The sequence below is a fragment of the Trachinotus anak genome, unplaced genomic scaffold (genome assembly GCF_046630095.1).
Source record: "Trachinotus anak isolate AG129_WGS33_773 ecotype Australia unplaced genomic scaffold, CSIRO_AGI_Tana_v1 ptg000016l, whole genome shotgun sequence".
NCBI classification, from domain to species: Eukaryota; Metazoa; Chordata; class Actinopteri; order Carangiformes; family Carangidae; genus Trachinotus; species Trachinotus anak.
The window spans coordinates 24,878,655-24,903,609 of NW_027273867.1; the positions used below are offsets into that span (position 1 = coordinate 24,878,655).

A 24,955-nucleotide genomic window follows, 5' to 3' on the forward strand; every position below is an offset into this window, starting at 1 on the left:
TGCAAAAAAAAAACACAAACAAATTCAGAAAACATCAATTTTGCAACACCTGTGCTTCAAATACAACACAACCAAATGCACAAACATGTTGCAAATATTATTGACATATGCAAAAACAAACTGCAGTAATTCAACTAAGTGCTCAGACAGGAAGTATTGATTACATGATGTTACGTGACGGAGTAGTGTTTGTGTATGTGTGTGTGTCTTTGGCCCCTCCCCTTTTCTCCAGCAGGTGAACCAGCGCAGCTTTACCTGATTTGGCAATCAGAGCCTGGAATATAAGGAGCATTGAGGAGGCCTGGTCAGGGCCAGTGGGTCAGACGGCAGCGTGAGGCTGTGTGTGAGAGCTAGCGAGTGGTGACGGCTCTGTGATCATTGTTCATCGTTCATCATCGGCCAGTGGGCCAGTTTTGTGTGCGCCAGATACTGTCTGCGTGATACTCCCTGTGGCTGGGAGGGTGTTCTCAGTTTCTACTTACTTTTTCCTGTTTGTCGCTTCTTCCTGTTTTCTTTTCCAGGTTTTACCGGCTTCGCCCGTTTTTCAGAGCTCGCTTTGTGTTGCCGTGAAGGTTCTTTTGGTTAACGAATTTAATTTATAATACATTGGCTTATTTGACCTCATTATTGTTTCCCAGTTATTCCTTCTCCCCGGTTTTATTTAACATTGTTACTCCCCACTCCCCTGGACCACTTGGGGATGTAACACATGATAAATCATAATGTACAAATTAAAAAGAAAATATGTCAGAAAGTAGAAATGCGCTTTCATGCAGGACACATTGTTTGTTGACTGTACTGATGTGTTTTCTGTCAGTCTCTCCAAAACCGGAGAAGGACACAGGATCCTTTAGATTGTTTTTTTTTCTTTTTCAAAGAAAAAAACTTCAACACTTCAAGCTGCTGTACATGGGGCAAGAAAACACAATGAAATGTATCCTCAACAACACCAAGATCACAAAAGATACCTTCATGAAGTTTGTTATCTTATATAAAAGAAAAAACGAAACAAAACTAAATCACCTTTTTCCTCATCCAATGTTTTTATACTGTCAAAAGCTGATGTTAATATCAGCCTCTGAAATTTGGCATCAGTCAGGTTTTAATAGTCATTTCCAAAAATGCTTCAAGGAGACAAGCTCACAGTCTTGTTAAAATGTTTTCTGAATGAATATAATTTATTTAAAACGGTAGAGAAATACTTCAGATTTGAAACTAAGCTTAAGGTTCATTGCTCCGTATCAATGAATTGTCTTTGAAGGAACCTTTGATCCAAAGTGCACAATCGTACAACACAGTGCATATATTTCCAGCACAAGTGACCCCAGTAAGAATTAAAAAAAAAACAAAACTCTGTTGATGTTGCTGTGTTTTATCTCCGGTGCCGTGCTGATCTCACATCTCTAAAATAAATAGAATGTTTCAACCAAAAGCTTAGTTTGTCTGTTTACAGAAGTGAAAATTATCTATTTTCTCCCCTTCTGCCATTGCCCATCATGCGTTTTCCTGTTCTTTGTCTTATTCAGGGTGAATGCACATCACACACAAACAATATCAACATGACTTCTCTCTATGTTTTTGTAACATGTGTTTTTCTCTGCTTTTAGTCTTTCCCCAAGTGGCTGCAGCGCAGCTCACTGAACACAAACAATATTAACATGTAATTTTCTCTCTCTCTGTTTGTCTCTACGCAGCTTGAGCGCCGCTGCTGTCTGTGATGCCCTCCCATGACGCCCAGGTCAGTAGCTGACACTGCCAGTGAGCGGGAGACGCCACTGCACAACCGGTCCAGGGCCGGCACCATCCGCCGGTTCTCACCCTCCCTCTCTCACGCTGGAGACTCCACCTCCTCCCACCTACCAGTATCCACAACCATCAGCTCCGATCCACCCCAGTAAGACCCCCTCAAAAACCGACACGCTGACGTCCTTGGCAAGCACCAGCAGCAGCAGCAGCCAAAAACCACAGTATCTTCAGTGCAATCAGCAACACCAGCACCACCATTATCACCACCACCAGCAGCAGCCGTCATGTCCAGTCGTAGAAAGTCCTCCAACCCCTGCATGGTTCGGGTCATCAATGACCTGCCTGAAGAGCAAGATGACCCGGAGGAGGTGATGGACATGGAAATATTGGCGGCCAATGATGTGACAGAAAATGAATCGTCAGAATCTGCAGAAAAGAGTCAAGTCACCCAGCAAGAGAAGCCAGAGAATCCAGACCAGCAGACGTTTCCAAAACCAGTGGAAAACCAAAATCCTGAGCCATTAGAACAAGAGGAGCAGTCAGGTAAGGAAGACCACCCCCCTGTCATTGAAGATGTAGAAGCCAGAGAGGAGAAGGACAGGGGAGGAGCCGAATCTGACCCGGTGTCTCAGAAAAAGCAGCCCAGAGGTTACGAGTGCAAATACTGCCCGTTTTCGACGCAGAACTTGAATGACTTTAAAGAGCATGTGGACTCAAGCCACCCTAACGTCATTCTCAATCCGTTGTACCTCTGCGCTGTCTGCAACTTCAACACCAAGAAGTTTGACTCGCTCACCGAGCACAATGAGAGCCAGCACCCGGGCGAGACAAACTTCAAGTTCAAGAGGATAAAAATGAACAGTCAGACTATCTTAGAGCAGACAATCGAAGGCAAGGACAATTCAGTTGAATGTGAAGTGACAAATGAACAGGGTGAAAGCAGCAACAGATCTGTGTTTCCACCTTGCATATCTGCCACAGTGAAAACCCCAGACAATATTCAGTCGCTCTATCAGGGGGGCGAACTGAAAAGCCAGCTGGATGGCCTGATGCAGAAGGATCAGATCACAGCAGTAAACATCAACGGAACAGTCATCATCCCTGAACCCACCATCCTTCAAGGGCTCTCCCATGTCACCCCAATGCTCCAGCGCCCGCCTAACTTTAACTCTGTACCAAAAATAGCTGTTCCCTTGAACACCACCAAATATAACCCTTCTTTAGATGACAACCTGACATTGATCACTTCCTTTAACAAGTTCCCGTACCCGACACATGCTGAGCTGTCGTGGCTCACGGCTGCCTCCAAGCACCCGGAGGAACAGATCAAAGTCTGGTTTACTACCCAGCGGCTAAAGCAAGGCATCACCTGGTCCCCAGAGGAGGTGGAGGAAGCCAGGAAAAAAATGTTCAATGGCTCCATCCCTCCTGCCCATCACATGTTCACCGTCCTGCCTACGAGCCCCATCTCTCAGCCGTCTGCCAAAGCCTCCCAGCAGCCTGTTGTCCACACCACAGTTGAGCATCCAGGTTATATCCGGTCAACCGTGTCCAATGGGTTAAGCATAGCCACCACCACAAACTCTCCTGCGGGAGTCGCCATTGGTTCCAGCCAGACCCTTAAACGGCCCCTCCCAGCACACCTGACGACAGTGTTTGGTCCAGAGTCTAAGCGACCCGTCATGGCAGTCGCCCCACATTCTGGCGACCCTAAAGACAAGGGCCTCATGGCTCCTCCGCCACCCCCTCCGCCCCACAAAGACCGCCTCCCAATGGCTCCACCTCCTGTTCCCATGGAGATGAAGAGACCTGTAGCAGTTTCTCTGGTAACCACAGAGATGAAGAGGTCATCCACTGCTGTGCCTTTAATGCCACCGCCATCATCGTCATCATCACCGTCTTTGTTGGCCAAAGGGAAGATTCTCTCAACATTAGGATGTCCCAAAACAAAGCCGGTGGTGTCGCTGCCCTCCATAGTCTTTCCAGAGTCCTTAACAAGGCCAATGATAGCCCCCCCACCTATCTTTGCCCCTCCATATAAAAACTCGTTGCTTATTCCTCGTTCTTCGCCCACCTCTTCCAAAGAAAAGCACCCCAGTACCCACACCTTGCCAGCTGCTGATTTGAAGCTGCCAAACTCCCCTCCACTTGTTACCCCACAGATAAGGAGGCCGACCATTATTCAGTCCATTCGTGCTCCGGCGAAAGCCTCACCCCAGATTCCAGGTTTCCCCTTGGACGGCAAGAAACTAAAAGAGCAGCAGGGAGTGGAGCTGAAAGCCAGCTACCCCAGAGGAGACAAGGTACTCACTCCTACGGCAGAGGCTAATGGGACGACTCGTGCAGATGGCAAATGGTCCCACAATCAAACCTCCCCTGCTCACAACAACGGAGTTATGCATCTGGATGGTGGTGAACCGCCAGCAGTGCAGAAACCAGATTTTCAGCATAAGTCCTCAGTGCTGACACAATTTCCCTTGCTGGAGAGGATGAAAGGAAAGACGGCGGAACAGTTAAAGATCTTGGAGGAGAATTTCTTGAGGAACAGCTTCCCCACACACAGCGATGTGGACAATCTGTCAGCCACCACCCGTCTGTCTCACCAGGAAATCGACAGCTGGTTTGTGGAGCGCCGTGCACTACGCGACAACCTGGAACAGGCGCTTCTCAATTCCATGGGCACTAAGAGGGTTGGCGTGGGTGGCATCGCTGCCATCACTGATAAACGACTACATCAGCAGCAGCAACAGCAACACCAGTCTCTACAGCTGAATGGGATTCACAAACCAAGCACTGGTGTGGGTCACCTTAAAAGCTCTCCTCCGTCCACACACACTCTGCCCATCATTGCTCCAAGCACCATCGCACCCTCCATCCCCAACCCGAATTCCTGCTCAGTGCCTCCAGACAGCCGATCCCTGGCACTCCTCAAGGACGATTTTGCTCAAACACGGTGGCCTTCCCCTGAGGAGTTTAGCCAGCTGGAGGGTCGGACAGGACTGGCTCGTGCCGACCTTGCCCGCTGGTTCAACGACAGCCGGCTGCAGAGCGGCAGCATGGAGCCGACAGAACTTTTTCACAACAATGGAGTAAATGGAGGGCAGGGGCCGCCTGTGTGCTCCCCTGAAAATGCTCCCTCCAACATAATCCAGCGCTGTCAGGAAGGAGCCGTAACCAACAACAACAACAACAGTAAGGTGCTCGAGGTTGAGTTGGGCTGGCTGATGGAGCAGCGAACCAACAGCATCAGCAGTCAACAGCACGATGAATTCCATGACCGGTTCGCTGGCAGGTACTGTTTTCATAGGATATTTAATTTTTTATATGCATGTTTGTTTTGTTCTTCAAACATACACATACTAGTGGTTGTTGCACACATTGTCCACAATTGTCTAGAATAGCACAGTGATTCACAACTTGTGGACCAGGGCCCACTGGTGAGCCGACAATGAATTTGCAAAACAATTTTTGTGGAAAGATGCGATTATAAAAAAAATATATGAATTATGTTTTTAAATGTTTTAAATGAAATGATCGTTTTAAGGCCTGTCACTGTGATTAGCTATTAATTGGAACTACTATGTTGTCGCTGCCAGACCACATGGTATACTTGTTTGCTATCTCAGTCTGATTGTGAGCTAAAAGGCTACATCTATGGCTAAAACTTGTTACGGGGCCGGATGTGGGCCGCCAACATTTTTGGGATTTACAAGTGGACCATGAGTTTGAAAAAGTTGGGAACCACTGGTGTAGCACTGTTGTATTGGACAGAATTTCAGAATTTTGACTTTTGCTCTTCAGGTTTGCTTTGACTTAAGTAAAATTTTAAAGACAGCATTGGCAATGAAGTATTTTTATATTGATGTATTGATATATTTACAGAAATAATCTGAATAATTACCACCACTGGCTGAGGAACACAAATCAAATCACTAAATTACAAGATCGTCTCAGAGAGGGTTCCTCTCCCCAGTATTTAGTGCATTTAGTATTTAGTGTTTAAACTGCAACCACAGCAGTCTCAGCATCATTTCCTACCCAACGACACCCTTTGTGGTGACCTGTGCGTCCAAAATGAATCTGTGCTTCCCCTCGGCGGGGTTGTGCTGTTGTTTTCCAGTTGCCACGTTAACATTGTTTTCAGGACATTAACCTAAAAAAATCTGCGAGACTTTATTTAGTCTGCCCTGCGTTCCAGGAGCCTGGGACATCTTTGGTCAAATAACAGAGCCATTAGGTTGTAAACCAATATCTCCACAATAATTTGGGCAAGAGTTTTATTCTTCCCATGAGTCAGCTCTGGGTTCGTGCTCGGTCTTTGAAAAGCAGTTTGAACCTGCACTGATGGCACATTGAAATCCTTCTGACTCTTGGATTGGATTTATAAACTCTACAATGTGCAGTGTGCAGACAGTGAGAGGCGTTAAGTACACAACAATGTAAAGGTCTTGTACAGTGTCATTTTTGCTGTTTATTTACAGTAAATTCAGTGAAAATAGATTAAATGCTGCTTTAGACGTTCAGCAGAGACTGGAAGTCAACAGTCAAAACTGAACTCGATTTATTTCACAAAATAAAATTTCATTATTTTTTCAAAAAAAGTAAAGTAAAATAAATAAAATCAAGTCCTGTCATTAAGTTTGTCCCAGTTGTAATTGCAGTGACACATTTTTGACTTGTCATCTATGGGCTCTGTCATGATTGTTGATTTATTTTCACATTGCACAAAGAAAATGTCCTCCAGCAGAATGAAATTACTCCTAATATTATTTCTCCTCATTGCAATTAAAAAAAACAAATGTTCCACTTCAGTTCTGAAAAGCAGAAATCCTTGAAACTGATTTCAGAAGTTATCTGGCATTCTGCTGATGTTAACCCCCGTCCCTTTATCTGCCAGAATTAAATCAATGCCAAATCTTTTTAAACTTTAACTTCATTGTGTGTGTTGTGGTTTTACAGCATTTAATTCAGTGGTTAGACTGAAGATGAACAGACTGAGACGGGGTTTGTAACATCTATACTGATAAAATGTATGCTGATTTTCAGTTTCCATGTCAAGTGTCTCCTGATGTCTTGCATTTTTCACTTCATTCAAATATTTTTATAAGACTCAATACGCTGAATGAAGCAAAGATTTGTTTGATGTTTCTGTGAAGACAAAAAGGAAAGCATTAATCTTTAGTTTAAAAAAAATCAAATCTCACTCTTTTATTTAATTTAATAAAATTTTATCTTTTGATAGGTAAATAAAAATGCTGTAAGAGTTGTAAGAACGCTGCGAGAAAAAAACATTTTTAAACATAAATATATGTTTGAACGTCACCTTTACATTCAGTAATATTTGTAAAAATGATTTTAACATGTGCATCCTTAGTGAAGCCAAAAAAAGGAGGATGTACCTTTAAAATAAAACATCTGCCAATGTCCACTGGATAAATTGTGTTTCTGTGAGGGCTTGTGGGCGAACACCAGCAATGATTCAAGTTCAAGTAACTTTTTGTGAACCTGCTTTAACAGACTGAGGCAGCAGAACGTGGCCGAGCTGAAGAACGGGGGACAGAACGGAGGAGTCATGGGAGGAGCGCGGGAGGTGTTCGGGAGCTGGCTGGAGGACGGGCGCTCGAGGAGAGGACGGGAGCTGCTCCTGGACAGAGAGAGGAAGATGGCGGAGGACACGTCTGGGAGGCTGACTGGATAAACGGTGAGAGAAGAGTCATGATTGATGTATCCTGGTGTATGTTCTGGTTTTCAGTGGGCGACCTTGGCTGATCTGCCTCTGCGTCTTGTCTTCGCTTCACATTTGTGTTGATTAGTAGGATGTTGGTAAAATATGAGAAATGTGTGACGGAGGCTCTGAGTCCGCTGAGCACAGACAATCCATCCATGTCAAAAATAAAATATGTTGTACATGTTAGAAGGGCATTGTCTTACATTACATTACATTCACTATCAGTGCAAGTGTTAATTACGTCTTGGTGAAATGATTAATCGCTTATTCAGAAATGTTCCAAAAATGTCAAAAATAACAAATGACCTCATTTCAGGCAGTTAAGTAAAATCTGAATCACGTCTTTCAGTGAGGCATCTCTGATTAGAGAAACATGTCTGTCGTGGAAGACGCATGGTTCAACAACTGTCTCAGGTTTAAAGGTACTCTGTGAATTTCTTCTTCACCATAACGCACTGTGTAAGTCGTCTTCTTCTTCACTGCCAAAAAAATCTGTTGTGCTATGAGCGGATAAAAATTCCCTGTGTGTACCTTTAAAGTGTCTTAAATTGATATTTTCATAACAACAACGGATATAATTATAATATGAAAACAATATGACAAAGGTTTTGCTCATAGCCACAACCAAGTTTCAACCGTCACCGTCCCGACCCAGCACTGAATTTCTTTCCCAGTCTCACCCTGCCCTTACCGCTGTCATGGCGTCGCAGCAGGCAGCTGTTTTCAGAGAAACATCTGTATAAAGCCACTGTCCACTTCCTGCTCAGCAGCGACCAGCAGACACACTCAGTCAGAGAGCAGCTGCTGAGCCAGATGTTTCCCTCAGCAGCTGGAGGAGACCAAACACAGAGCTAAAAGACTGAGACTCATCAGGTGGAGACAAACACCAGAAAATCATGAAGGATCATGATGCTGTGGAACTGTTCAATGTGGAAATAAGTTCAACATTATTTACTCACCAAAAAAATCAGTTACTTCAGGTTTTTTTCGCAGCACTTATCTTTGTTGATTTTGAACATTATACATCACTTTGTCAGGATGGTTTGTATTTATCTTTCAAATCCTTCTTGAAACAACTTTCCTTCCTCCCAGCCTCTCATCCCTGAACTGACTGTGTGCAGTCTCACTTTGTAAATACCAATAAAAAATAGAAAACAACTTAGAATTAAAGAAAAATATTTGATATTCGTTATTTTTTTATTAGAAATTTGTGTGACTTGTCAAATAAAATCTTCATCTACAATCTGTTTAAATCTAAGTTCTTTTATATTTGATCCTAAAAAGGTCATAAAGCAGAAATCTGCAGACTGGTCTGAGTAACTGATTCTGTGGCTGCAGGTTTTCACATGTAGAAGTGAAGTGACCCCCCCCCCCCCCCCCCCCCCCCCCCCCCAAGTCTGTTAGTGTTAAAGCCAACACCTCGATCCCAGGCAACAAACAGAAGCGCTCCAGCCAGTCACTGCTTGTGTGTGTAGCTGTGTGAGTTTTGGCTACAACTGCTGAGCAACAAACACCAACTTCAGGAAAATTTAGGAAGACAAAAACATATGACTGGAGGCCAGAAATAGCAGCAGACCCCCCGGTGTGGTAAAGTTTGATAGATAAAAGGCTCAGCCTGGGGCAGAGTGTGACGACAGAGCCCGCCGCTTCTTCCCTCCACTGTCTGTTCTGACAGCACAAAGTTTTAATGTTTCCTCGCAGCTTTCGCTTATCAAAATAGAATCTGTTCAAATGAATTCCTCCAGACAAACAAACAAACAAGGTGGAGACTCAGCTTCTTACATCGTCAGTTTTGTCACTGTCTGACTGTCACCACGTTTGGATGCCTTCAAAATCAACACCTGACAGCTGCAATCAATAATCAATATGCAGTATTTTTGAAAAGCCAACAATAACGGTGGATTTTGTAAATCAAACTCATCCTGTCAGTGATGTCTGAGAAAGTTTTTTCCTGCTGGAATCTGACACTTTGGACATTTTCAGTTCTGTTCAGTTCACAAACACATTAAGTTGTCTTTTAGTGTGAGCGTGCAAACGTGAAAACACAAAATCAGTTCGTTCACACGCAAACACAAAGTAAAAATACAGAATAAGCATAAAGCATGAAACCAAAGAACAAAAAACAAACGTAGAGTTAAAGGTAAAAGTTAAATAAATGAGTCACTGACCAACAAAATCACATCATGTCTGTAAGTGCAAGTTAATTAATTCTCAATTTATGTTTTTACAAATGGAAAACTGTAGAAATCTGATTTTCTGGTAGAAAAACTCTCGAGTGATTTTAGCACCATAAGGCTGAGACGAGGTGAGAGAGACAGTTTTTGTTTGTCTTGTGTTGGACATAAAAAGTTGAGCCTCGTTCATTTTTTTCTTTTTTCTTTTATTCTTGTTGTTTGTGTTTTTTTAGCCAGAGCCATCTGCACTGGCAGCGCGCTCTGGCCTCGCTCTAACCAATGAGGGGCTGCGTTCTCTCATGCAGGGCCGAAGTCGGTCCAGTCTAATTGTGTGTGTGTGTGTGTGTGTGTGTGTGTGTGGGGGGGGGTGGGGGGGGGCTGTTCCAGGTGAGATGATGAAATACGATACCCAGAGTTCAACAGGTCCATAAGTCACCAACACACAGCTCAGTGTTTTATAACGAGTTAAACCATAATCTGTAAGATATTGGTGGCACAGAGCTGCAGTGGTTAGCACAGCGAGAACGTTCTCAGTTTGAACCTGAGTGAAGTTTGCATGTTCTCCTCATGCCTGCGTGAGTTTTCTCTGGTTGCCCCCGAAGTCCCCCCCCTCCAAGAAAAACACATGCAGGTTATTCCATCAGTGAATAAATGAATATAATATAACATAATATAATATAATACAATATAATGTAATATAATGTATTATATTACAATACAATACAATATAATATAAGTTCCTGTAGAAAAAAGCACAAACAGATTGGGTTTATTTATTATCTTCATTGTGTGGAGGTTTTCTTCAGACTGCTGCAGCTGCTCTCACAAACTCCTCCACTCTCCACCTCTCTGCTCCATCCCACACATCAGACTGAAAAACACTGAACAAAGCATCTGTGCGGTGCATTTGCATAGAGGTCATTCTTTACAGAAATTAGAGAATTTAACTTTAATGTCAAACATGTTAAATCAAACTGTCACTTCTCTCGGGTTCGTGTCAGCAGCAGCAGCAGTGAAGCGTCGTGGCAGGAGCATGGCCTGGTGAGGTGTTCTGGTCGATGGGATTCAGTTTGTGAGCGGGATGATAAATTAACATGAGCTGCTATCTAAACTCTGGCCGTTTGTGACTGTGGCCACACACTCGTCTGCTCTGCCAGACGCTCAGTTCAGGTGCCAGTTATTATTGGAGGCTGAATTCTGCTCTCCAAATCAGTTTGGCTCACAGACGACTGACTGTGGCAGGTGAACGCTGGAATCCACCAAACACCCCTGATGGAAAACTGTGCCCCAGTAGGGAGTCGCACTCAAACTCTCTGAAATTTAAATATGGGGTTTGAAATGTACGTTGAAGTATGGCTACAGAAGCCTTGAGCCATTCTTCACACTTTAACGATGACCCACAGGTTTGCGTAGATGTAGAGGAGAGTGTTTTTTGTTGAATGTGATCATTTAAACCAAATTATTTCTACATTTTAGATACACATTGAAGGCATATTTTGCCACATGGCCTGTCGTGGTGTGGCTCGAGGGGGGGCAGTGTGGGTCTGTTGGTCAGTCCAGCTCTGTCCTGTTCATGAAACTGAAATGCCATTTTGTTTTCACTTCATAATTGACTCTGACATGGTGTTAGCAGGTCTCTGGTCACTTCAGAGGGATGTATCTGCTCCGTCGAGGTCACTTTAAGTTGATAAAATATATTTTAATTCTACCTTAAAGCTCCACACAGTCTAAAGGTAGATGTCCATGTGTTTGTGATTATAAAGCAGGTCTAGGTTCTATATTAATACTGTGAAAGTATCAAAGCCTCAGTCCACAGAGAAATGCACACAGCCTGTATTCAGACACTGAGCCTTAAAACCAGCCGTCAGGACTTCTGGAACTTTATGATGTCACAATGAAGCAGTCACCACCCTCAGCCACGCCCCAAGCCCCGCCCACCTGGACCCACCATCCAACCTTGCAGGATTTGGTTTCTCTGAGTGTTTACCTGAAATCTGCTATATTTTTATCGGATCACTCAGAAAACAGTCAGCCAATCAGAGGAGAGGCTCAGCCATCAGTCTGCCTCCCAGACCAGACCAGACCAGACCCCCGAGCACACAGCCAGACACACAGGGTCGAGAGCCAGTGTCTGAAGACAGTGAAATCATTGTAGTGTGTTTTAATTTTCCATCCCTGTGTGTGTGTGGTAGTTATGTTGTTAAGCCCCTCCCCTCTGGCACACAAGGGAGGAAAAAACAAACGTCAGGAGCGACTCCTCACCTCAGACTCTGCTGAGGCTCCAGCTACAGAGGTGACATGTGAGATACTGAATAGTGCATTGTTATGTTTAGATGTTATTAAGTGTGTGTGTGTGTGTGTGTGTGTGTGTGTGTGTGTGTGTGTGTGTGTGTGTGTGTGTGTGTGTGTGTTAAACTCCTTATTGTATCAAACTGTTCTCTGGCTGTCACATCAATACTTCTGCTTATTTTAACATAAGAAACAAAGACAAAGTAGAAAAAAGCCAGCACCAGTCAGAGAGTCACAGCACAGCAGGTTAAATCCAACACGTCAGTTCAGTTTTATTGATATGCCCCAATATCACAAATTACAAAATTACATCCAGATGGAGCAATCTGATCAGCATGTGACCTCTAACCCTCTGACCTTAGATCGTCAATGTGTGTGTCAACTTCATAGGATGTCAAAATGTTGGCATGATTTTGAAAATGATAATAATAATAATAATGAACTTTATTTGTATAGTACCTGTCATGTCGGATCTGTTATCATTTGTCCTTTTATTTGTGTACTTTGTATTTGTGTGATGTTTTATGTTTAGGTTACCTGCTGAGGGACAACAGTTGTATATTAGCGTTTTTGCTACAATCCAGCATGTTGACATCATGTATGCTGATGCTCATTAACATGCATTGTCCCTATCAAATAAACAAACAAATAAATATAAAAATATTGATTAGTGCATCTTTAAAGAAACTTTAAATCAATCTAAATACATGCATAAGACAAAGTACGGACAGAAAAACACCATTTAACAAGTCTTTGTCAATAAAATACAATAAAAACCTGAGATGAGGAGGAGTAGGCAACATAAACGCTCCAAAAAATATTAATAAACAAAAAATTAAAAATGGTTTTGATCAGAAATCAGTCTGTGTCTCCTGTCATAAAACAAAGAGAAAAGATCATCTCCTGTGCAGCTCATAAAAGGAATTAAAGACGTTCTACTCACAAAGTTATTCAGCTATTCAGCAAAACATTATCAAAATGAAATATACATCCCCAGATATTGTGTATTAATCATCACGTTGTTCTTTTGTGGAGGGCGGCAGAGTAATGGTAGATAATAGAGTTGAATATCTGCAGAGAATATTAAGAATAACAGGCCTGAAATGAATTACCAAGAGGTGGCTGCAAAAAAAAAACCCAAAAAACATTTCATGCATTTTAAAAATGGAGAGAATGAAAAAACGGCAGATTTTTCAATAGAGCAAATAAATCATAAAATAACCTGTTTTTGTTAAGAAAAAAAAAGATGGATGAAACGTCTGAATGGGGAGGGGCGGGTGTCAGGTTAGGGGTCAGAGGTCACAGCAGCAAGATGATACCGGTGAAGAGTGATGGTATCAACCAGCTTGTATTAAAAAGTCATAACGAGTGATGGAGCAAAAACTAATTCCTGCAGCGCAAATTGATGTGGTACGATGTCTCCAGCTCGTGTGTGTGTGTGTGTGTGTGTGTGTGTGTGTGTGTGTGTGTGTGTGTGTGTGTTTTAATAGTTTGTGTGTGCGCACCATCCATTGTCCTGTCTCACTAATCACAGCAGCTCGGGGCTTCATTTAATCAGCAGAGCGCAGCGCAGCGTCCCATAATAACTTATCAGCAGTCGTAGCTTATAGATGAAGGCTTAATTGCCAAAATGCTGCAGAGCTTCTCCCTCATCATTATTATAATGTAAAAAACAGAGGCAGCAGACACCAAGAGTTACCTGTTTCCAGGTAACCACGGTCCTAAAATAAAATGTTTTAATTTTGTACCTCTGGTTTTAATAAGAAGGAGGTTTCTAAGGCTTTTTTTTCCCAGAGAAACATCTTTAATTTGTAGCAGGAAACTGGCCACAAGTTTCTTTTTTAAGGTGTAATCACCCACATCTTGCATCTTAACCTTACATCAAACCTGTATTTTTTTCTCCTTGGCTGTAAAGTCAATGTGCCGCTTTCAAAAGTCAGACAGATAATCAGAAAATAAAACTGGAGAGCTCTGAGATACCCCTCACCACGGCTGCACTGTCCTCAAAATTTAGATTTAACAGATTTTAATAAAATAATGTGTAATGAATATTTTTATCAGAACTCACACAGTGACGATCACACACTGATGGTTTTCATTCAGCACGCTGCAGTCAGCCATTAGGAAAATAACCCAATGTTAGAGCATCTTTTAAAAACGAACTGCTGGACCTGAACCAAAATCCTCACCACAAACTTTCTGCCGTTGAAATATTCAGAAAAAAACAAACGATGTGCACTGAAATTCTCCTCATCAGAGGTAATGTATCTGAGAATTGCTTCATAAAACTGACGTTTTTCTGTAGAACCTCTTTGCTCTGGAATTGTTAGTGTTGTTAGTGCTAGAAGCATCTTTAGTTGTTTACTATGTGCAGGGGTCGAGGTCAGATGTATTTTTATTGTCTTTTTGTATATTTTTTGTTTATGGTGTTTGCTCTTTGTGCATGTTTTTTTGCATCCTTCACCACTTGAGTCATACACTCCATGTCCACGGCCCAAGTCTGGCCCATACACTTCCACATCTGGGTAGATTCCAGCTGTTATCCTCAGATTTTCTGTGTGTGCTAGATTCGGACCAGATGTGGAAGTAGCATCTGACAGTCGTGCTGTGTATGGGCCAGACTCGGGCCATGGAAGCAGAGTGTATACTGGGCCAGAAGAGAACCAGAAGGCCCAAGTCTGGGTTGTATGAAAACAGACGAGCTGACAGTTTAACATCTGACCAGGTTTTTCTGAAATCAAAGATTTGTAAAACTGATCAAATCCAGTTGCATTTTGTGGTGTTAGATCATCATGTATGTGAAGCTGCTGTAACGCACCCTGTCAGCCATATTGGACCGTCAGCTGTTGTGTAACGGTGACTGATTGTATAGCTGGTTGAACAGCTGTTGTCCAGCTGAACAGAAGCGCTTCCGTGTAACTCTGAGCTGAAGATTTCATCACTGCGCTGAGCTCCCAAACATCAACAAAGAGCTCGGAGGAAGCGTCTCAGAGAGCTCTCCTCAGAATGTGTGGAACTGAAACAAAGACTCAGCTCGAGGCCTGCGTGCTGAAAGATGATTGGTCTGATATCAGAATCAGGCTTTGACAGCGTGGGAAAAAGAAGATTAGCACAGGAAGCAGAAACTCACCACAGAGGACTAAAGAACCCGCTCATGTGAGTGGACCAGAAACCAAAACAATGAGCTAAAAGACGCTAAAACAGCTGCTCCCTGTAGCTTCATCAGCACCAGAGTCCTTGGATTGAAATGTTGCACATCAGAAAACAGGAAGATTTTATACACAAATACGATGAAAGTACTTTGCAGGTCTGAGCCGCAATTTGACAGTTTACTGTGGTTTTTGTGTAAAGGATGAACCTGTGTGTGTGTGTGTGTGTGTGTGTGTGGTTTATTGTCCATTGTCCTGTTCCTGTAATCACAGCGACTGTGAGCCTCGTTTAATCACTTCCACACAAAATACAACTTTAACACAGTTTCCCTCTTACACGGATTAGAGGAGAGAGCGCCGGCCGCTCTCAGGTCTGCCGCCGATGAGAAAGCCGCTATTTCACAACGTGTCCCAGTTCCCAGCAGCACCAGGCGACCGGGAACACCGGCTCCTGGCACAACAATTGCTTTTTAATCCCCCTCTCTTTTGTTTTTTGTTTTTTTTGTTTCCTTCTTTTTTTGTTGAGAATGATCTGAGTTATTGTGTAACTGACATTTCTCTTGTGCCAGGAAACGTTTGACAGTTTTTAATGCCCCCCCCCCTCCTCTCTCTTCTCCCCTATGTCCATTTCAGGTGCAAATAGGATTTGCCGCCATCGCCACCGCCACCACCGCTGCTGCTGGAAACATATAGAAGGAAAGAAAAACGAAGAATGGAGCAACAAAAGAAGACTTTTTTTTAATTATCAGATATTGCTTTTTTTTCTTTTTCTTTTTTTCTTTTTTTTATTTTTAAACTGATTTTTTTGTCTTTTGATTGTCGCATTGCAGATCACGCACAACATCCTCCTCCGTCATGTTGGAGGTAATCTCGTCAGTGTTCTCGACCTGAAGTAACCCCTCCACAGATGTGACGTTCACAACAAAAAAACATGAGTTGAGAAAACGGCGGTGGGGGGGTGGGAAGGGGGGCTCTGGGGCGGCAGATTTTATTTTGGCAAGGCGTAAACACACTCCACAGTTTGAAATCTGAAGAGTGCAAGGAGAAATTCAGGGTCACGGTCTGTGAAGATAATTGAAATTGCCCTCCCTCTCAAATCGCTGCTTTTTTTTCATTTTTCACACTGTTGTGAGTTTTACAATAATATTACAATACAGTACAATTCAGGGGCAGATCCCCTCCCTGCATATGCAGACACAAGGCTCAGCGCACAGATACCACCACAGACGCATCTTATAGGTGAGGAGACGATTTCCAAAATGCTGTAAACAATCATAGCGAGGTCTGACAGGGTTCCCGACACACTGAGGCTTCCTTTTAAGGTGGAATGTGTCTTTCTTGAGCAGGATATGGTTCTTAAAATGCCAAAAATTCCTTTGAAGAGGTGGATTGGTTTATAATCAGTAGTGCTGGTCCCTGTAATCCCTGGTTTTAAGTACAAACAGCCTGTTTTATTACAGCTACTTTTGGAGGCCTGGAAACCAAAGTTGGTGAAGCTGAACATCTTTTTGTGGAAAAAATGTCACCAGTGTGCATCATAGATGCACAATAGAGAAAAACAAGAAAATACTGGCCTTTTAACATCAACCCTCCCTTTAATCTAGTTCATGATAAATGAGACTGGTTCCTGTACGAGTCCTCAGTGTCACAGTTTAATGTTACACCCCAGTGCACTGTGTACTAGTGTCCATGGTGCACTGAGTTTAAAGGGTACGACATCATCACAACCTGGTGGCTACATTACCCACAATGCAACTCAACCAGACATTTATCAGATTTCACAGAGTTCCCTCTAAACCCCTAAAGGTTTTATACTCATGCAGTTGTGCAGCTGGAAACACTGTGATGTGTTCACTTTTAACAGACTAATGAGACTCAATCAAACAAATCAAATTCAAATCAGGTTTATTCTGGAGTTTGGGGAGACTGAGCTTTCAACTCTGTCACATGGTCTTCCTTAGTGGATTTGACTTTTAAAGGTCCCATATTTTAACTTCTTCGGTGTTTTATCTGAAGTGTTGATCTCCATCAGAAGATATATCTGTGGTTTTAAGAACCAAAAACCATCTCAGTGTAGTTTTACATCTCCTCTCTCAGGCTTTTCTCTGGAGCTCTAGTAACAACAGGTCAGTCGGCCAATCAGAGGAGAGGATCTGAGCCTCTCCTCTGATTGGCCAACTGTTTTCTGAGTGATCTAATAAAAATATAGCAGATTTCAGGTAAACACTCAGAGAAACCAAATCCCGCAAGGTTGGATGGTGGGTCCAGGTTGGCGGGGCTTGGGGCGTGGCTGAGAGCAGTGACTGCTTTGTTGTGACATCACAAAGTTCCAGAAGTCCTGACGGCTGGTTTTAAGGCTCAGTTTCTGAATACAGGCTGTATGCATTTCTCTGTGGACTGAGGCTTTGATACTTTCACAGTATTAATATAGAACCTAGACCTGCTTTATAATCACAAACACATGGACATCTACCTTTAGACTGGATGGAGCTTTAAAAGTTACCATCTGAGCCATAATGGTCAAAAACACCTAAAATTGCAAAATCATCACAGCTACCGAGCTCACTTGTCAAACAGAGCCAACTCCATCTCCCGATGAAGACCATGTGATGCAGCTGAAATCTCTGGAAAAAGGTGGCGGATCTTGTGATTCTTCTTTTTCTGTCAAAATCCAATTTCAAAAGCTGATGGTAAAATCTTCTTTTCGAGGATTGACTTTTTGACCCTCTGACTTTGTATCACAGGAATTTTTCACAAGCTCCTCTGTGTCTGTTCTGTGTTGCATTGTGGGACGGCAGCGTCCTTGAACACCAGAGTCAAAACTGCAAAACTTGCTTTTGAAATTTATTTCATTTTGATATTTTACTACATTTACCATATTTTAAATATGAAAGAATGAGTGAAAATGAGTGTGTAACATGAAACTGGGACACAGTGAAACCAGTGGACACAGTCTGTGTTAATGGTCAATGCAACTGGTTTCTTCATGAACTAAACTGTCCCTTTAAGAGGTTGTCTAAATACCAGTCGGACAAACTTATTAACTTAATGAAGCTCCATTTGTTAACGTCCTGGAGCTTCTGAAAAGCCGGGGGCTTGTTTATGATCATCCTGACTGGTTTGTTAACATCCTGTTGTGTTTCAGTTTCCTCTGTTGAGGCTTTAAGATTCAAAGCATCAGTCGCACATTGAGAGGATTCAGTGACACTGTTGGCACATTACAGACAGTATCTTTAATGTCCTTGACCAGCCAAGTAAATGTCTGGTGGCCTGGGAGTCGAACAGAATAAGATTCCCACCATGAGACCCCAATTTTTAAAGCTTCAAAAACTGTCATAGCGTCATTTGTTATCTGGTTGATTAGCACCACTTTGGATCCCACGAAGCTCCGAACTTTACCTTAAGGGGGGCTTTGTTAGTGGGCAGTGGGTGTATTTCCTCATCCTAACTGTTAACATCAGTCTCTTTAATTAAAGGTGCTTCGTTAATGATCAGTGAGATTGGTTTGTTTAAAGCCTAAACTTTCCCTTTAAGAGGATGTTTGATTCGTGTGTTGACACCCAGTGGAACTTCCCTTTAACTTTTTAATTCCTTCACATTTTAAAAGCCTCCTGTTTCCCTTAACAGGGAGTTTAAACATTAATGTCACACCCCCTGTAAATCAGCTGTTTCCAGCCTCTCCTACTTTAACTCTCCATCTTGCTGCAGTGATGTACAGGTGAACTCAAGGACACAGCGCAGTAGAGCTCATTACTGAGCACCCATCAGTGCTGCCATCACTGGTGAAACGGACTCGAAACTTTCCCCCAGAGAGGGCAGCAAACTCTGATGATGATTTTCAGTCAGATTTTGTGAATGATCAAAACTCATAAACCTTCCCCTCTGAAGGAAGCTTTGGTTTTGAACCTCAATGATCTGTGTTTCTTAACTAAACTTCCCCTTTAAGAAGGACCTTGGTTCATTATCAGCTCTTTAGTTTCTGGCCCTGAACCCCTGCGGCAGTCTGGAGGAAGCAGCAGCCGTCTCATGAGAGGGGGATTAGCAGGTTGTGAACTTGGACGGAAGGATGGATGGACGGACATCTGTGGTTGAGGTGATGTTGTGCGTGACCTGTGTTGCCGTGGAGATGCGAGGATGCGGATGAGTCTGAGGAGGAGAGTGAACCGGAGCACTGAATGTGTGCCTGCAGCAGCAGTCTGACTGTACACACCATCTGACCGACAGGGTGGATTTCAAACAAACAACAAACAAGAAAAAAAAACAACAACAACAAACACAAACGCCGAGTGCCAAAGCTGGGATCTGCTGCATTCTCACTACACTTTTAAAAAAAAGGGTTCTTCTTCTTCTTCTTCTTCTTGTAAATAGGATATATATGTTTGTTTGTTTGTCTCTTTTGTTTTTCCTGTATTGCTACAGATTTGTAAAATTTTGCGGGAAAAATTTTGTTACATTTTGTAAAATGGGAGCAACTCGTCCCCCTGAAACCCTCCTTGTTTGTTTTTTTTTTTTTTGGTTTTTTTTCAAACCCTCTCACTTGGTTTCTCTCAGCTTCATTTTTTTTTTTTTTTTTTTTTTTGATGGACTTTTAAAAAAACGGTGCCAGCAGTGGTATGCGTGCATGCATGCAACGTTTTTTTTTTTCTTTCTTTCTTTCTCCATCTCTTTCTCTTTTTGTACTGAACCAGAGTGGAACCACTACAAAAAAAAACAAAACAAAAAAAAAAAAAAAAAAGACAGACCAGTTGGCAATACTTCAGTCACTTCTTCTTCATCTCACCGGCACTGGACTTCCGCCCGCCACTTCCCCGCTGAGAGGAGAGGAGAGGTGGGAGGAGGAGGAGGAGGGGGAGGGGGAGGAGTGAGGAAGAGGGGGACTTCGCTTCACATCAAATCAGATTTAAAAAAAAAAAAAAAAAAAAACACACACAAAAAAAGCACCTTTGGACCTTTTTTCTTTTTTTACTGTGCTGAAGTGAAGTCAAGTGCTATTATTATATTATTATATTATTATTATTATTATTGTAGCCACTCTGTCTGGAACCCTTTTTGAAGAAAAGCAAAGGAAAAACAACACAGAAAAAAAAAAGAAAGAAACTTAAGCCAACCTGCACTTCTTGTTCCGACGAACATGCTTGTATGACCAAGTGACTGTCGTGGATCTTTGTTTAAAACCGATAAGGAACAAACAACAACATGAAAAAAAACAACAACAAAAAAAAAAAGCAGTTGAGAAACTCAAATCTAAACGGTGGCAAACGCAGAAGGATTCAATGGTAACGATCTCACAACACACTCGACAGTAAAAACCCACAATCCAGAATCATGCTGCCTGAATCATACTTTAATCTCTCTCTCTTTTTCTCTCTTTTCTCTGTTTCTCCTCCTTGCTCTATCACTTCTCTTACTTTTCCTTCTGTCTTTGTCTCTCCCTTTCTTCTCTGTTTCCCTTCTTGGTTGATTGTTCTCTCTCTCTCTCTCTCTCTCTCTCTCTCTCTCTCTCTGTTTGTTGTCCTGCACACCATCATACAAACCTGTAATAAACAAAAACAAACAAAAAAAGATAAATAGCCTTTTATTCAATACATAACTACATGTTGGCTTGGTAGGCTTAGTTGAAACTAGTTCCATTCCGACAAAAAAGAATAATAGTAAAAACAAAATATGAGCTTCTTTATGTATTGGTTCTGCCGCTGTAGTGTCCTGGTCAGATTTAAAGATGATAAGACTACATATATCTGAAATACTGTATTTACAAATGCATTACCAGGGCTGGCCTCAACAAACAACACAACAACAGGGGGAGGGTTTTCAACTCCGTCCACTGGGCGACCGATTGGTAGCAGCCGGAGAGTTTTCCTGTACAAAGCCCCGGCTGTCGGTATGAGTCAAATGAAATGCTTCGCTTAAAGTCTTCATAGTTTTTTAATCTCATAGCGTTCGGCATCACTGAAGCTTTCTGTCACGCTGCCGCACGCCCTTCTGCAAAAGAGGAAAAAAAAAAAAAAACCTGATAAGAAAGCAGCGCTGCACAGAGAGGCTCCTGGTGGACGCTCAGCCTTAGAAAGCTTCCAAGAGACTCTTATTTTTGCAAGTGTATAGTTTTAATCGAATATTTTTCTGATGAATGATTGAATGTATTTGCTTTGGGGAGTCAAGTAAATGTTGTGGTTTTACTGTCTGAATGTCAGGAGAGGATATAGTCGGGCACACTAGTACCAGTGTGGGAACCAGTCCAACAGAAAACGTGTCAGACCTTTGATTATTATTATTGTATAAATGTTGAACCAGGTGCTCGTGGCCGCAGAACAAAAAGCTGCACATTTCCTTTTATTTGAGAAGATGTTGCTAAACAGCAGGAGAAATGAGATTATATCTGTACCATCCAAAAACCAACCAGTTAACCCAACAAATTGGCCACTCGTCACTGTCTTTAGCCCTTTACTTTGAAACCAGTAAAATTTTTTCGAGGATGGATCATCTTTGTTTGTCAAAGGTTTGGTCACACCAGAATGTTAAACTGCAAAATCAAGTCATTTCAATCAAATCGCCATAAAAAAAAATCCTGCTAATCTTCACATAGAGTTCAACTTTGACACGAGAGTTTATTCACACTACATGAAAACTAAATCTACAGTACAGCTAGTGTGCACGAGTCCTTCCTTTGTTTCATTTAAACTTGCTCTGTTTTCTCATGTTGAGATTTTATCTGTTCTGTGCACCTGGTTTTCCCCAAAAAAAGATTTCGTGCGATTCGGTCACGTTTCAAAGACCAGCGAGACCTCTACGACTGCGCTGAGGCTGGACCGCCTTCTGTACCCTGAAGTTTACTCTGATTCTACACATGGTTAATTATTCCTGGTTTCTACATGAAATTAGGTAATTCAATATTTCCACCTCCAGGGGAAAAAATGATCTTAACAGTTGACGTTTAACATCAAGTCTTGATGCAACATGGACCTAAAAACTTGGTCCACACATTTCTGTTTGAAAAGCAGTTTTTATTCCGTCTCCTTTTAGCACAAACATGTTCCCATTCTTATTTTCTTCTGGCCCAGTATATGCCTGGTTCCACGGCCCGAATCTGTCCAATATACTGCAGTACTGTCAGATGGTACTTCCACATTTGGACCAAATCTGATGCACACACAGAAACACTGTCCAGCTGTCTGTCAATACCAGAGGATAATAGCCGGACTCTGCCCAGATGTGGAAGTATACGCGGGCCAAGGACTCAGGCATCTGTTGGGCCAGAAGTTTCATTTTGCTGTCTGGGTTACCGTTAAAGCAAAAATTAGAATCAAGGCAACGTTTCATGGGCAATACCAACTCCCAAAGATTCACACTTACCACATTACACCCTTGAGTTATTCCCAACTGTAACTACAGGAGGTCATTTGTGCTACAAACTGCGGCACCATGTGGATAAAATGTTCTGTGTTAAAGAAAATCCCTCATGTGCTCCATCCTTGATTGTCAGGTAAACTTCAGGGGTCTTTATCCGTCCTCAGTCTCAGCTGTCGTCAGGGTTTTAATTGCGCTTTGGCAAAAAAAAATCTAGAAATACCTGTTGTCACGGGTGAAAGCTCTGATTGTGTTACTTTAGAAGCCTGAAAAGGAGTTTTTGAAAGATTCAGACAATCAAGACATGACTTATGCAAAAGTATTCCCTCACCTGAGAGAAGATTCAGATGTGTGAATCTCTCTGATAAGGTTGATTTTTTTTTTTTTTTTTTTTTCCCAAAAAAGTGTGATGCTGGATTTAAACACAAACGATGCAAATCAACATGCTGTAGGTACTGACAGGGTTATCACAAACTGCACTTTTAAATCAAACTATCTCAGTTCATTCTGTGGACAGAGGTAAATCAATGGGGATAGCTGGAGTTTAATAGTTAGAAAATTAGAATTGTCTTAGACAAATATCCCAGTGACAATGTAGAAAAATCCTCTGTTCGACTGTTCCAACTTGTTTAATCACGTCAAAGCCAAGATCAAACTGGAAGTTTGTCCCTCCATTTAGGAGGACGGTTTAAGGTCTTTAATTCTTGGGGAAACCAGGTGCACTGAAATGTCTTTTTACGGGGAGTTGAGGCCAGCCCTGCTTCATAACTGAGGTTCTGCTTCTTCTACTACTGCTACTATCAAACAACCAACCCTGGGCTCAAAAACAGGCCTGAACACTGTTTCAGATCCTCCCTCCAGTTCGTGAGGTGTATTTGATTTTTAACTTTGTATACCAGCATTTTTGAAGGTCTAAGTCAGAACCCAAAGCGGGACACAGGATTGTTTTCGTTCAGTTTCCAACGTGACCGAGACACATTTGTTCATCGGGTTGTGGCCCAGACTGAGGCTGCATTTCCTCAGTTTGAACCACACCTTCAAAGTGTCTGTGGAGTTTTTAAAATGACAAAGAAATAGCCATCAATGTTTGTTTTTCGTTGTCTGAAAAGTGTTCAAGCTCTGTTTCTGTTGCCCGGGACAGCAAAACAACCTGTTGATGTCTGCTGTATTTCAATAAAACACAGCCTTTTTCAAAGGGTACACCCTGTGTTCTCTGTTCGTTTCTGCAAGTATGTTATGTGGTTTACATGCATCTGTACAAAGTGTTGTCAGACAATTACAGGTACGTCTTGATAATGATATGGGATGGGGAATGGGTTGCCATGATTGGTAAGAAATGACCCCTGCGGAGAACTCCAGCAGCCCTACTATACCACAGATAATGGCCACAGTAAAGTCAATACCAGCTGATGTTTCAGCATGTTGCTATTAACACTGTGAGCATGCAACCACGTCTCCTGTAAATTACACATATATGTAAACCGAATTGTTTTCCCAATTGTGATGTGGTTCAGAATCGACAGACGGCCTGACTTACACCTGTGAGCTCTTTGGTTAAGGTCAGAGAAAGATGGTGGTTCTGGTTAAATGTAAATAAACAGGTAGTGTTTAGGGTAACTGAAGTTTTTCTCTATTAAAAGAGCTATCTATAAGTTTTGCTTTTGCTACATAGCTAACGTTTTTAGCATTAGCAGCTCTTTACTTACCAGTGTAGAAGAAACGTTGCGAGTTCAGCATCAAACTTCATTCCTTTACTCACCAACAGTCCAGAGGTGGAGAGAAACCTTGTTTTGCTTCTGTTTCTGTCACTTCTTTTCATACTTTTATGTTTGAACTGTTTCGTCACATTTTCCGATACCGAGTCACTGTAGCGTCCACACTGTCCTGAAGAAGGAGCTGCTGCAGAGGATGTATTATAACCTCTTGTCTTGTAAACACAACGATGGCTGAACAGCTTCCACTTTCTACTACAGGATTATTTAAGAGCTGATAAATCATTTTTGCTTTATAGATAAGTTATAAGCCATTAATAAGAACATCTTCTGGGTTGCCAGAACAACACTTTGACCACTGTTTGACCACTTGTCTTCTTGAAAACAGGTGCTAGACATCTGGACAAAAGGTGGTTTTATGACAGTTTGAAGTGAGGGTTCAGTTTTTTTCTGGTGGTGTAGAGAAACCTCTGAAACAACTGGACTCTTTCTCTTTTTTACTCATGACCTTAGGCTTTCTAAAATCCTGGTTACAGTTAACAAGTGTACAATGATGTGTTTACTCAAACCTGCCTTTAGAAAGCTGGCGCGACCCTCAGTAAACAGGGCAGGAGATTTCAACAATTGAAACATATTCCACTCTGGTGTGGACAAAAGTAAACAAACTGTTAGTGTGATTCCATCCAGAGCTGCAGCTACTAAAAATACAGAAAAGCTGCAAACATTTTTGACCTCATGTTCTCTCCGTCCACAATTCAGACTGATCCAGTGAAGTGAGGTGAGCGCTCTGAGCCGCGGCAGATTTCACCTGAT

The 24,955-nt window shown here is 42.3% G+C and overlaps 1 protein-coding gene across 1 annotated transcript in view; it reads left to right on the forward strand.

Moving 5' to 3' along the window:
• Positions 1 to 23,630, forward strand: part of LOC139633879 (zinc fingers and homeoboxes protein 2-like) — a 127,925-nt gene extending 104,295 nt beyond the window's left edge. The window contains exons 4-6 of the mRNA XM_071499904.1: positions 1,695 to 5,038; positions 7,264 to 7,447; positions 15,720 to 23,630. Of these exons, the coding sequence (XP_071356005.1) occupies positions 2,031 to 5,038; positions 7,264 to 7,444 (3,189 nt within the window). The 5' untranslated portion in view covers positions 1,695 to 2,030 and the 3' untranslated portion in view covers positions 7,445 to 7,447; positions 15,720 to 23,630. The remainder of the gene's footprint in view (positions 1 to 1,694; positions 5,039 to 7,263; positions 7,448 to 15,719) is intronic.
• Positions 23,631 to 24,955: the final 1,325 nt, after the last annotated feature.